Source organism: Python bivittatus, unplaced genomic scaffold (assembly GCF_059951505.1).
Source record: "Python bivittatus isolate LINGU-HERP-01145 unplaced genomic scaffold, Pbiv_v1 ctg000700_np1212, whole genome shotgun sequence".
NCBI classification, from domain to species: domain Eukaryota; kingdom Metazoa; phylum Chordata; class Lepidosauria; order Squamata; family Pythonidae; genus Python; species Python bivittatus.
In genome coordinates, this window is record NW_028277098.1 from 69,121,525 (window position 1) to 69,134,947 (window position 13,423).

Consider the following 13,423-nt stretch of genomic DNA (forward strand, 5'->3'; position numbering starts at 1 on the left):
CAGTAATAAGAACTGTTAACAGATATGTTTTTTCTCTGATGTCTGTATACTCCAGGTAACAGGGTACCCAGGGGCTTTTCCCCAGTTTTTTTTTTTTTTTATCACCAACTGCTTACAGTCAGCATGTCTACCACTATGGTACTAGTTTTTGTTGTAGACACATATTTTCTAAATACCCTCAATATTTCATACTTGCCTTATTTTCTCAGTATGTATTCCAAATGTAAACTATGCTAATAATACAGCAAATACATATTACATGTTTTCTATAATGTAATAAATGGCTATAATCACATCTACCCTTTGAGTGAAGACAGTAGGAAATTTAATAGGTACATCATCAGATCAAGAACACTTTTTTCAGTGCCCTTGAGTTGGAAAGACTATAGCCATAGTTCCAGATTCAAATAGGAAAAGCTGATTTAGAGCAGGTAGGGACAGGCACACAGCACCTGACAGTACCCTATAACAATCATATATTTTCCTGGGCTCACTGGTTTCCACCATGTAAGCCCAGGAAAAGCCATAGCTTCTTTAAGAAGTCACTAACAGGTGCTACATGCATGCCCCCACATGCTCCAAATCACCTTTTCCCCCACATGTGGACTGCTGCATTTCATCAATGTGCAATCAATGTCTTTGAATACTTTTGCTTAAATTCCATATTCCTGGGGTCACACAGTAGAGTACAGTATATCTAAATTAAACTCTTCTGATTCTTGCTAGATGATAATCCTTCTCTACTGAAAAACCAGCCTGCTTTATTTATCCAGATAAATGGCACAGGGAATCTATATAATTGGACAGAAAACCATGAAAAATGGGTTTCACATCTTGTTGCCAGAGAACACAAAGAGGAATTTCTGGTACTGTCTCCCGATGACTTTATTTACTTAAGCTACCATCACAAGGGGGAATGCTTTGCATGTTACAGACCTGCTGGAAAACATCGTCCTTCAGATCTCGTTTGCTTGCCTTCTTGTCTTTTCCTTTTGCTTCCTCACTGTCACTGGTGAAAGAGGACCGGCATTCAGGTCCATGAAGCAAATCATCCCACAACATATCTTCTGTCTCAGAGTCATGGCGAGTACTCTCTGAATCTCTATGAGAAACACTACCACTTTGAGATTCACTACTATATTGGGCTTTGGACTCCTGTAAGGAAGTATTCAGAAAATCATTATTGCAATCCTAATTTAATTAAGACCAATCACTGAATTCTTTATTACCTGTCACAACATGGCACTCTTCTGCAACCTTTTAATTAATTTAAGTTATAATAGTGCAAGCGACTGGAATGGGTGGCTATATTAAATCTGAATTATTATCATCATCATCATCAAATTATTTTTAAAAGTCTAGTCCCATGGAAAGGTATCAGCCCATTCCAATTATCCTCCTTTATCATGAAAATTGCCTGACACAGATTTGCCCCTTTAGCTTTCTAAATACTATGAAATACTTCTGCCAAATAATCTAATTCACCAATACTGCAGAGAAGTTAGAGTAATCACTGAGGTGCTAATCGAGAACATTGCACTGATAAAACTGTTAGTGGTATGACGCAACAGATATACCCACTCATTGATGTCAAATCCAATAGGTATGTGCTGAACTATTCCAAAAACACTGAAATACGTATTAACAAACTTATAAGCAAAATGGAACATATTTCTACATAGGAATTAATTTGGCAACATAAAAAAATGCAGTTTTGTAAATGAGTTTATGTCTGGTCTGCCACTTGTATTAAACCATCAACATTCTACACAGAAATGTCAGCATTAATTCCACCCCAGAACCAGGTGAGAAAAGGAGATTTTGTTCAGACTGTATGTGACCTTTTTTTGGCCAACATAATTTGACTGCCTGTTGCTCAATTTCAATGGCAAAATTCTCAGAGACTCCAGAGATCTCAAATGAGAGCCTGGAAATTGCAAGCACCCATGTACCCTATCCTTATGTGAAACTATAATGTGCTCATGAATTTTGATTTAACACACTGCATAAGCTCATCTATTAGGATTACCATGTGAGCCAGGCCACTATTGTCTATTCCCCCAACCATGATTAAAACAAATCATGGCTTATTGCCTATGTGATACCAACTCCACTCTCAGGTGATGCTGAGAAGAATCTTAAATTTCAAAATAATGAAAAAATGATCAGCTGCATCCAGGAACTTCACCAGAACATATTGTAATTTTTAATTCTGAATACCTCATGAGGAACTGTTACTTCAAGTTCTGATTCCACTATGCTGTCAGAATCTTGCATTGATTTCACCACCTCCTTGACCTGCCTCAGATCACAAAAAGAATAAGTGAAGAACTAAAATGTGGAAAATCTTCAAAGTAACAAACATGGTATATTTTATATTAAAAGTACAATATTCTATTGTATTGCACTTATTGAAAAGACAAATCCGTATGTGTGTACAGGTAGTCCTTGCTTACCAACTGCCTTGTTTAGCGGCCATTCAAAGTTGAAAAGACAGTTGAAAAAAATTGGAGCTTTGCGGCCAATCCTCACATTTACTGCTGTTGAAGCATCCTACAGTCATGCAATCACCATTTGGGTGCTTTGCAACTGGTCCACATTTATGACCACTGCAGTGTCCCACAGTCATGTGATTGCCATTTGCAAGTTTCACAATCAGTTTCGAACAAGCAGACTTAATGGAGAACGTGGAAGTGAAATCACAAGACAGTCATGTGATGTCCCACTTAACGACTGTAGTGATTTGCTTAATGACAGAAGCAGAAGTGACATTGTAAGTCTGGTGTGGCCACTTGATTTTTCGCTTAGTGACTGCAGTTGTGGTCGACAATTGTGATCAGTAAGTGAAGACTACCTGTATGTACATATTTATGTACATCCAAATAACTGTGCTCTCCAGTTATATCTATGAAAAGAATCTGCTCTTAGAAGACACTCACCCTCCCTTATTTTTCAACTTTCTATACTGCTGACTGGAGGAATATGATAGGAGGGATCTTTTCTTGTAAGTGACTTACCATCAGGATCTTTCAGTGGGTGGAAGGACAACAACCAGAGATTCTATACACATAAAATCCATGGGTTAAACTGTTTAGGTGTGTGTGTGTGTGTGTGTGTCTGGGAAGAATGCACAACTTGAACCTAATAAAAGAGACTAAAATTCTAGATATATTAAACGATTGTGTTTTGAACTGCTAGTCATGAAGCCAAAAGGGAGACATACAACAATAGACTTAATCCTAAATGGTACCCAGAATCCTGATCAAGAACTAAATGTTATATAATCTATTGCTATGAATATAATTTTCTCCCTGTATTACAATGTTAGAATATGAGTTATTCACTGAAACTAAATGTCATGACCAATAAACATTATTCTCCTTCACACAGTGCATAGTTAAACTGGAATTCATTGCTAGCATAAATAAATAAATAAATACCAAGGAGTATAAATTACAAACATGACATAATATAATCTATGAGTTCAGGGTTAGGCTTAGGATTAATGATTATTACACTTTTCTGGTGCCCTGCAGATATGGGTATATTAACTGGTAATTCTGAGAGTTGCTGTCCCGACACAAGTGGAGCCCACAAGAGTTGAAGGCTGGCCTAATCTCTTTCTTATCTTGATTAAAAGTAAAATTCATTTGGTGCCTAAGTAACTGGATAACAGTTTTTGATAATACACTTACCTGTGACACTGACTGATTTGTTGAAGGAGATGCAGAAGCAAGAGAAGACTTTTTGCTCTGATCTTCAGTAACAATTATAGTAGGGCCACCTTCTACACTTCTACGCAACAAAACTATCTGACCCACAGTATCTGCTTCCTCCTCACTTGACAACTCATCAGAAATTCCAGAATGTCTAGAAATAGTCTGAAAGAATACCAATCAGGATTAAAGCTAAGTAACATCAAGCTAATGGGACAGTTCACATTCATGCAATCTTGTATCATAGGAATTAACCACTAGGAATTTACTCTAATAGCAGTACAAACAAAATACATCAGCACAGACAAACCCACACTGTAATATAGTTACACCTTACACGGCTTCAGAGTTTAGCAATAATTAATCTACAACATGATTGAAACTCCCCCCACACACACACACAACGCTGCAGTTTACTTGATGTAGGACAACTGCATGGATATGGACCCATCTGTCAATTTCCCTGCATGCAATTCCACAGATACTTTTACTATTATGACTGAGAAGCAACGTTGAACTATGATCTGGTAAACTGCATTTTGAATCTTTTTAGCCATGGAGCTCATACAGTAGGAGGGTCACTTCTTTTCAGCCTAACTTAACTCATATAATTGCTACGAAGATAAAATTAGGAGGAGGATCCATGTATACCAAGCTTATTTCCTTGAAGGAAAGTTGAAATAAAAATTATAAATGTTTCTCTTTCTCGAATCCAAACTAACTTCCTATATGTTGAGGATTGATAGCAAAGGTCATTTTAATCTAAATTGCATCGTTGGAAGAACAGGTTAATTTTAAGTTTAATACAGAAAAAAAAAAGACTATTTTATGACAGACAAGTTGAAATTATTTTCCAAGGTGGTAATTTTCTATAATTAAATAAGTGATTATTAATATTACCTATGTCTACAATTATAAACATTCTTTTGGAAAGGTATATTCCATATTTTCCAGAATTCAGATGAGTGGGTAAGATTTAATGTATGCATTACTGTTCATACAGACTTTGACATTTGCATCAACTTAGTACATCAAGTTCAAATCTTACCTGTTTTCTATCTATATTTAACTGCATTTCAGGATCCTTGGACCGCTGAAAACTATGCTCAGATCTGGAAATCCTGCGTTTCATACCACTGCTATGCTCTGTTTCAGTCCCTTTATCAGCTACCCGTTTTCCCCTTTTCACCCTATGGAAGGAAATGCATGTCTTCCTTATTCACACTTTTAAAATCAAGACACGGTTGAAAAGATACAGAATTTTCCATGGTCTTTTACATATTAAATGTATAGAATTATGAACATCACTTTGAAGTGTACAAGTTTCAGACCTTGTAAATGAGCAGTCCTCATTATGGCCAGTCCATAAGATAACATTTCTGCTTAATTATTTTAAAATCTATCAAAACTTGAATTCTCAAAAGTTGAAGTTTGTCATCTATCTGACACAGAATGTGTTGAGAGAAAATGAAGGAATAACATTTTCTCCCATTCTTCCTGGTAACACTTTTAAATAAAGCAAGACAATACCATGCATTTAACTGGCAAATCAAAGTTACACACACTGGTTGGAATGCTGGACTATGTACAAAGGAATAATAGTTTAAATCCCTCTTCAACTATGAAGCTGTCTGGTGAGTCTTGAGTCATTCGCTGTCATAACAAAATCTACTTCCCAGGATTGCTGTGATTACTAAAAGTGGGGAGGGAAAACTTTTGTGCTACCCTGAGTTGTCTGATGGAATGTGGTATATAAAAATATAAATGAGATAGGATTGAAGAAAGAAGAGAGTCCAGCAGCTCTAGAAAGACAGTTTGGCAGCCCCTTTTCATAAATGCACATAACTCAGCCATAAAAAATGCTATGATGTAATCTTGGAGCAATATTTTATTTATTTATTTATTTATTTATTTTTATTTAATTTATAGTTAAAACTCAATTAAAATGTCAGTCATATCTTCTGAACAAGCTAATATTACCAACCATACCCCTCCCTGCTCCTTCGGCGCAATACTGAATCAAAAAAGCTGCTGATCCTGGATGAGGACTCCAATGGCTCCTCTGTTCTGCTGATTTTGTCAGTGGAAGTGTAGATAGTTCCATCACCTCCTGCAAATTTGCGTGTTTTTCTAGATTAAAAAAAATTAGCATCAACTCAGTGTTCGATAATATCACCCTTAATTTTTTTTCTGTCCAAAAATACTAGTCCTACTAAATTAAAAACTTATGAAGTACAGTGAAGGAGAACAGCAGACCGCTAACAATGCCTCTAATGATAAAAGGACGGGAAATATATACTTCCTGCTTCGCTGATAAAATATCTGATATGTCCCACATAGAGCTCATGTCACTGTTCTGGCAAAATTAAATATGAGTTATTTTCAACAGTTTGTTGTTGATTTATAACACTCTAAATGTCTTAGAACTCAATGATCAAAGGAAATGCCTCCTTCTTTATACACCTACTTAAACTTTGGTGAGTGTATCTTGCTAACTGTACTAAACCTACTGATATTCATCAATCTGCGGAAGAGAGATGGGCCAAGACTGTAGCAGAGCCCACTATATGAAAAAAACTTCCTACTGAGATTAAGCAAGTTCCTACCATGGAATATTTCTGCAATAAATTAACCTAGTTGCCCAATATTGCCTTGATTTCTTCTACCTTTTTTAAATGCTCAAGCAATTGCTTATTAATTGGTTTTATTATTTTCATACTTTTGTGTTTCATGTTTATGCATATTATCATTTTATGGAATTTGCTTTGATATATTTATAATCAAGAGTGGTATGTAAACACTGCAAACTAGTACATATTCGTAAATTTAAATATGAAAGCTATAACTTTTTATAAGAATCTAGCTAAAACAGGTGAATAATCAATGAAAGTGCAAGCACAGACACAATTCATAACGTACATATTATAAGAACATTAAAAGTGGCCTTTAAGCAGCATGCAAAGAAATATTCTGATTCTAAAAAGTTCATTCCCCCCACAAGCTGCTGATGTTCTTCTCTCACCTCCTTCTTCGGCCAATACTGCTCCCATCACTTCCTGAGGATTTAGTTAACTGAGTAGATACTATCTGACAGTGTACAGTTCCCATTAGAAGCATAAGGCACAATGGTCCGATGATTTCACTTGCACTCACTATTGGCATTATGGAGTATAATGCAATTGCTACAACTGAAAAAAAAAGTATATAAATTGTCTAACAGGTAAAAATAGGATTTGTACTACACTTATAAATAAGTGCATACCAAATAAAGATACTACATATAAAGATACTAACCTTCTGGTTTAATAATATGACATTTCAGTAATGTGACATATTCAGTAATACAAAATATAACTATTTTTCCTGAGGAATAACTGCTTTTATTCTTTTGAGTATGTCTTCTGGTTTTATGTTATTTTAATGTTCAGTTTTGTTTTTAAATTTGATTTGCACTGTTTTAAACCCAATTATGAATTGGGGGGGGGGGTAATACATAACCCAGCTGATTGGCATGGTCTATAAGCTCTGTCAATAAATAAAATCAGTCATTATTCTTTCTTGTACTGACAAAAATGTCGCAATACCTATAAAAATAAAACAGGTTTAACATAGTTACATCAAGAAACTACAGCATATGCAACCTTAGCACTGAGTTTCTCCTTTGCTAATTATGTGTTTAAAAAGATGAATTTAGGATTGATTTATCATAGGTAGAAGTTTAACACTAGACCAACTATTGACTATGACTCCTTTGTCCCATGATTCTTCATCAAATCCCATATTGGGTGACACCTTAATCTGCATTTGCTGAGACCCATCCTCAAAAATTGGCATGATACAGATTACAACGATGTAAATGGAAATAGATATAGCCTGTGCAAAGCCTTCAAAAGAGTTGGTTTATGCACATGCAGGAATGGTTGTGCATGCACACATATGAAGAGACAGCCAGAAGTAGTTTCTGATATATTTTTGTGGGCCTTGAAAATGATATGACTACTTTAATAAGTTCTTCCCAGATTCTTCTGTTTTATATATAGATAATTTTTATTGGAAAAGAATTTTACACTGAATTAAAAAACTACAGAAAATTAGGGGGGGGGGAGTAGAAAAAAGAAAAAGATATAAAAAGATAAAAGAAAAAGAACAGAGATAAGAAAAAAGAAAAAGAAAGATATCTAGAAAAGCAACTTCCAATCTTCTTTGCAGCAGTTACTAGCATGATTATTACCATTTCCACCCTCCCAAATTAGATATCCTGGTTCCCTTCTTCCCATAAACAATCCTTTTTAATCAGTAAATCCTGAAATCACCAATTCATTTTCATCCATTTTCAGCAAAAAATCCATAAAGGGTTTCCAGTCTTTTATAAAAATAATTGCTGTTCCTTCCTTAATCAGATAAGGCAATTTAGCCATTTCAGCAAGTTCTACTATCTTCACAGTACACTCCTCCATTGTGGGTATTTCTACATTTTTCCATCTTTGTGTATATAATAGTCTTGCTGCAGTTATATATAAAACCAATCATTCATAAGTCTTTTATAATACTGCTGATGGGTATTTCTTTAAGCAGGATTACATACGAGTTGCCCATCTTTAACTTAGTACTGAAGTGTTGTTGTAGAATCTGATCTCTTATTCTCCTGACAAAATGCACTAATATGTCTCTTGGTATATTTCTTAATTTAGCATATCTTGTGTTAATTTTATACCCCTTATCCACTTCTGCTTCCATATCTTCTTCTTCCCATTCCAAACATTTTGTTAAAACCTGAACTACACTATTTCTTACATCCTCACCAGGTTCTTCTAGAACTGACCTTGACCTCAGATGAAATTCCCTCTCTCTTAATTCTAATACTGCCAAATTATCTAAATCTTTTTCCATCTCTTGACTTAACACTTCAGTCTTGGTTTCCAGAATTTCTACTTTTTCCTTAATTTGTTGAACTTTACCTTTGATCTGCATTACAGATTCTTCGATTTTTTAATTCATTCTTTCCTCCAGATTCACCAACTTTTCCCCTTCAGATGCTGTCACAGCCGCTGTTGAAGCTGTGACATTCTTTCCCATCTCTTCAAACATCCTCTGTAATATCTCAGGTGTAATTCCAGTAGATTGGTCAGTCAGTGATCCTCTCCTCCCTTCTTTCACTGCTTTTCTAGTTGTGGCCATCTTTCTGTCTTAATTTGTAATCCAAATAGTAGAAACATCAAAAAGAACAAGACTTTACCTATGTTTTTTTCTTTTTTTGTAATACTTTAAGCTGTGTACTTCCATGACGATTCCTTAAAGTCTCTCTATTTCTACTCTCTATACAGTTCCTGCCCTTTTATGATGATCCCTTGTCTTTTTTGTTTAAAAAAGTCTACCTGCTATTTTCCTTGAAGAACCTAAACAAAACACTATCTTATGGAGGTACGTGCTATTTATTTAATTAATTCACAGGAACTTAGAGTAAATTAAGTTCCAAAAAATATCACTGGTCCCTTTATCCATTTAAAACTTTTATTGTCCAAGCTCTTAGTGTGCTTTTTGCTGCAAGTTAAGTTTTAGAGTTTTCTTGTTCTTTTTCTGTTAAATACGACACGGGCCATAGGAACACTTATGGATGGTCCAGTTAAACTGCTGCTCCAAACATCTCTTTAGCTTTTAAATAGTTATAATCCAAAATGGCTAAGAAAGTAGGGTTTGGTCCAACCCAGTGCACATTAAAGGTTCTGCTGAGGCTGCAAGCCTCATCTCCCTTCCTCAGCTCCTGACGCTCTTACCCACAAGGTGTCTACAGAGTCCTTTCAGATCCTGTAGGCTTCCTCTCATAAGGAGCTGCTGTCCAGAACACATATGGGTGATTTCTTCAGCTTCTCTTTGCCCAGTTGCAGTTCCAGATTCAGCATCATCTCCACACTTTCAGAGATGCATCAATCCGCCATTTTCCCTGCCTGGAAGTCCAGTTCCTCCCAGATTTTCAATCTGCATCACCCAGTCAGCCACAGAGGCATAGCAACAAGTGTCCATCTAAGAACCGGGTATTCTACCTCAGCAGTGGCCCTCCTGCCTCAAGACTGTAGTTCTTCAACTCAGGAATATCAAATCCGAAATTGCTTTCCATGCAATAGTGACACTCCAGCACCACATCTCTCGATTAAATGAAACTGCTGATAGTGAGACAATCCTCTTAAATGGGAGTTTTCCTATTTCACTTCTCCTTTTCTCAAGCCCTTGGTTGGCTCTCCTGGTGATATATTTGTTACTCTTCCCATTGCTGCATCATTATTGGTCTCAGCTGCAGAATTATTCATGTTTCTACCCAGAATATCATTGGGACCAGAACCCCCCTTAATAATTCTATTATTAATTATTAATAATTATATTAGTAAGGATTTTCTAAGCCTCATGCCAGGTCTCCATTATTTCTTTGTGGTTCAGATTTGGTATCATCCGAGTTATTAACCCAAGACAATTTTCCTACTTTCACTGCTCTGTGACCCTCAACCACCCCTGGATAGATTTGAGATTTACTGCTGCCAGCTGAAATGCAGTTAAACCTTTGGAAGTTGAAAAATATGCTTCAGATAGCTCATTGGTCATCCCAAATATCCCTCCCATATCCTCCCCGAGCCACAAGTAGAAGATCAAACTCCATTCTCATCTTCAGACAGCCTGTTCATGTAATGAACAAGTAATACACATGAAGGAGGCACCCCAAATGAAGTCTCTGTATACAAGCTAATAGAAGATGTATTTCTGCTTTTTAAAATCAATATTACTAGCTTCTTAGTCATGGCATAAGTCATGGTTTAATATGGAGCTTCACCATTAGATCCATTTAAGTAGGCAAACCCAGAGTTAATTTCTTAGGTTGTTCAATGATCCCAGCATAATTTTAATCTCTACTTACCTTGTAGGAGGTAGAGTACTAACAGCCATATAAATATACGCCAAGAGGTCACTTGTATCCACCAATGACTAAAAAATGGAAACAACACTACTCGCACAATTCCCTTCCTTGTAAGTGATGTCCAAGGAATTTCAGGTTTAGCTTTGGCAAATGTGGAACCTGAAAATTTTGTATGATGAAAACAAGTATTTTAGAAGGTAATCAAGAAAAGTGCATTAGCTGTTATTTCTTTCCTACTTAAGTCAAGATTTTCTTGGAAAATGAGAACTGTGAGACAATTATCTAGGGATTTGATTGAACATCATCAATATTCTGTTTTTACCTTTTGAATGAAGTTGGGGCAACTGAGGAAGCTCTGGCAGAAATTGGTCCCAGCACCAAGTTGAAATTTAATCCATACAAATGAGATGTGGTATAGTCAGACCTGGTTAGCCCTGGAATAGCAGACTATCCAGAAATGTCTACTATCCAGGGTTGGAGGTCAGGCTGGGAAGCACACACCCTCCCAATCCATCCCCAAAGAAAAAATCCCAGAAAAAGACAATGGCAAAGCACTTCCATCCTGTTGCCAAGAAAGCTTCATGGACAGATATAAAATCAGCAGAAGTTAAGTTTTACTTTAAAGAGACCGTACCTTTAAGAAATCTAGTTAAGAATTAGGCGCATAATCTGTTCTGGATGGGGATATGCTGTTTTTGAAGGAGGATATTCTCTGTTCCAGTGTATCTAGGAGTCTTTCTGATCTTACATTGTCAAATGGTAGCTAGGAGTGCTTCTGTAAAATTTTGGCAGACGTACTACCTCTCCTATTTCTTGGAGGAGTATATCTGTTACAAATATTTTATTAATGATCAAAGTAGATGTTTGCAATATGCTATACATAAGGGTACAGAATATTTCAAAATTTCAATTAGGTACAAAACACAGCAGCCAGAACATTATCTGTTGGGGTAGGTGGGATTGGAGACTCTTCACCCAGTGTTAGGAAATCTGCAATGCCTCCAATTCATTTCTACAAAAGATTCAAAGTGATGTTTATTTTTAATAAATCTCTAATCAATTTGGGCCCAAGTTATGTGAAAGATTGCCTTATCTCACATGTGAACTGCCTGTCCTTGCCCATTCTGTTGTTGTTGTTGTTGTTCTAGGCCCAATCACTTTAGAAAGGTGCTTGTCAGGAAATATTTTCAAGTATCACTTGCAATACTGGGGATCTCCAAGAGGCCTGCCTTTATTAATTTTACACTGGATCTTGAAATATTTTGTTTTGCTTAAATATAAATCTTTGCTGGCTTTTAAAATGTCTTGTCCTGGTTTAATTGGCTTTTAATTATTCTAAGCTGCCATGAAAGTCCAAAAAACACAGCAGACATTTTATTTATAATTTTATTATAAATAAAATAAGACAAATACTAAATACTATATTTGTATAATAGCTATTACTTGTCATGACTGACTCTACAAAATATAAATGTTTTGCCAATGTAATACAAGTGATTAAATGTTCAAATAGTTCATACCTCTTATTAAATCAACATCTATCAAGTCAGGCTGTATGTGGCCTTTCTTTCTGGGTTTGCTTTTGAAGCCCTGCACATTTAGTAATAAACAATTAGAACAAATAATAGGTTATGTCCTTGATCACATAGCATATAGATTAGATTACAATTATTCTTTCATAGTAATGTTCACATGGGAAACAGAGAATAACCTTCTCTAATTCCCAGCCAGTCTAATTCTAATTGGCTGAGAATTCTGGGAAGTGTAGTCCAATGCCATATAAAAGGCAACCACATAGTGCAAGGCTATATCAGAGAATATCTGCCATGTTTTCATATAAAGATATATAAGCAAAGTATGTTTTTAAAGATATACACAAATGAAAAATACCTAAATATAATTTCCACATTATGATATAAGACCTGTATGCTATTGCTTGTTTCCTCTACTCCTACAATTTGTCAATCCCATTTTAATTTATAAATGTACTACCACATGCCCTTACCATGTCTGAAAAATTAATACACTGTATGAAATCAAGTGCTGGTCATTTCTCTGACAGAAGACATCCATCATGAGCAGGAAGATAATAATACTTTCTCCCCTCTGTAGCCCCAACCAAATACAAATGTAACTGTTTCTTAATCACAGCAGCAGGGCATGCAATTGTTTCAAGAAATTTCAAAAATAAAAAATACTCATATCCTATTCCACTGGTGGACATTTTCTATTAGCAGAATTGCCACCATTGGATACAGACTCTAATGCTGACAATCTATTATTGCCAGCTTCTCATAACATTTGCATGAAGAAAACTAAAACAAGTTTTAATCTGTGTCATTAATGTAAACTTAAATATTAATAAAAGCTAAAATTCTCATGTTCTTCAGGGAGCATGCTACAATATCTGCTTTTTAGAATCACAGCCAAATAATCTTTATCACATTCAGTTCTCTATTGGACTTTACCTTGCTCCCAGTCGGTTACATTTACACTGCCAAATCTTCACTGCGGTACAGTGTCTTTCTGATTTCTCATAATGCTTCTGTTTCAGCTCAGAGCATGACTGACTTGTGCATCCAAATTTTCATCAAGCACAGTATTTCCACTTATGGCAATGAGGAAGTACTGCAGAGCTGTCTTCAACAATTGCATGGTAGAAAGTCAATGAATACCTCACAACTCTCTACACTGCAAATTCCCTTTAATTAGATGTGGGCAATTGTGAGTAGAAAATACCATATACATTGAACCCCTTACAAGTATATTTATTTTACGTGCCATTCTATTTCTCACATACAAC

General features: G+C 35.7%; 1 protein-coding gene across 9 annotated transcripts in view; it reads right to left on the reverse strand.

Annotated features, from left to right (window-relative positions):
* Window positions 1-13,423, reverse strand: part of PHTF1 (putative homeodomain transcription factor 1) — a 31,076-nt gene that overhangs the window by 8,997 nt on the left and 8,656 nt on the right. For 7 of the 9 annotated variants that reach the window (XM_025175184.2, XM_088154400.1, XM_025175183.2 and 4 more), the window contains 8 exons: window positions 12,141-12,210; window positions 10,621-10,779; window positions 6,739-6,904; window positions 5,697-5,846; window positions 4,765-4,906; window positions 3,696-3,881; window positions 2,221-2,298; window positions 937-1,155 (listed from right to left, as the gene is read on the reverse strand). In XM_025175184.2, coding sequence (XP_025030952.1) covers window positions 937-1,155; window positions 2,221-2,298; window positions 3,696-3,881; window positions 4,765-4,906; window positions 5,697-5,846; window positions 6,739-6,904; window positions 10,621-10,779; window positions 12,141-12,210 — 1,170 coding nt within the window. Of the gene's footprint in view, window positions 1-936; window positions 1,156-2,220; window positions 2,299-3,695; window positions 3,882-4,764; window positions 4,907-5,696; window positions 5,847-6,738; window positions 6,905-8,674; window positions 8,903-10,620; window positions 11,980-12,140; window positions 12,211-13,423 lie in introns of those variants that run through there. The other 2 variants (XM_025175185.2, XM_025175186.2) reach the window with 2 other exon arrangements.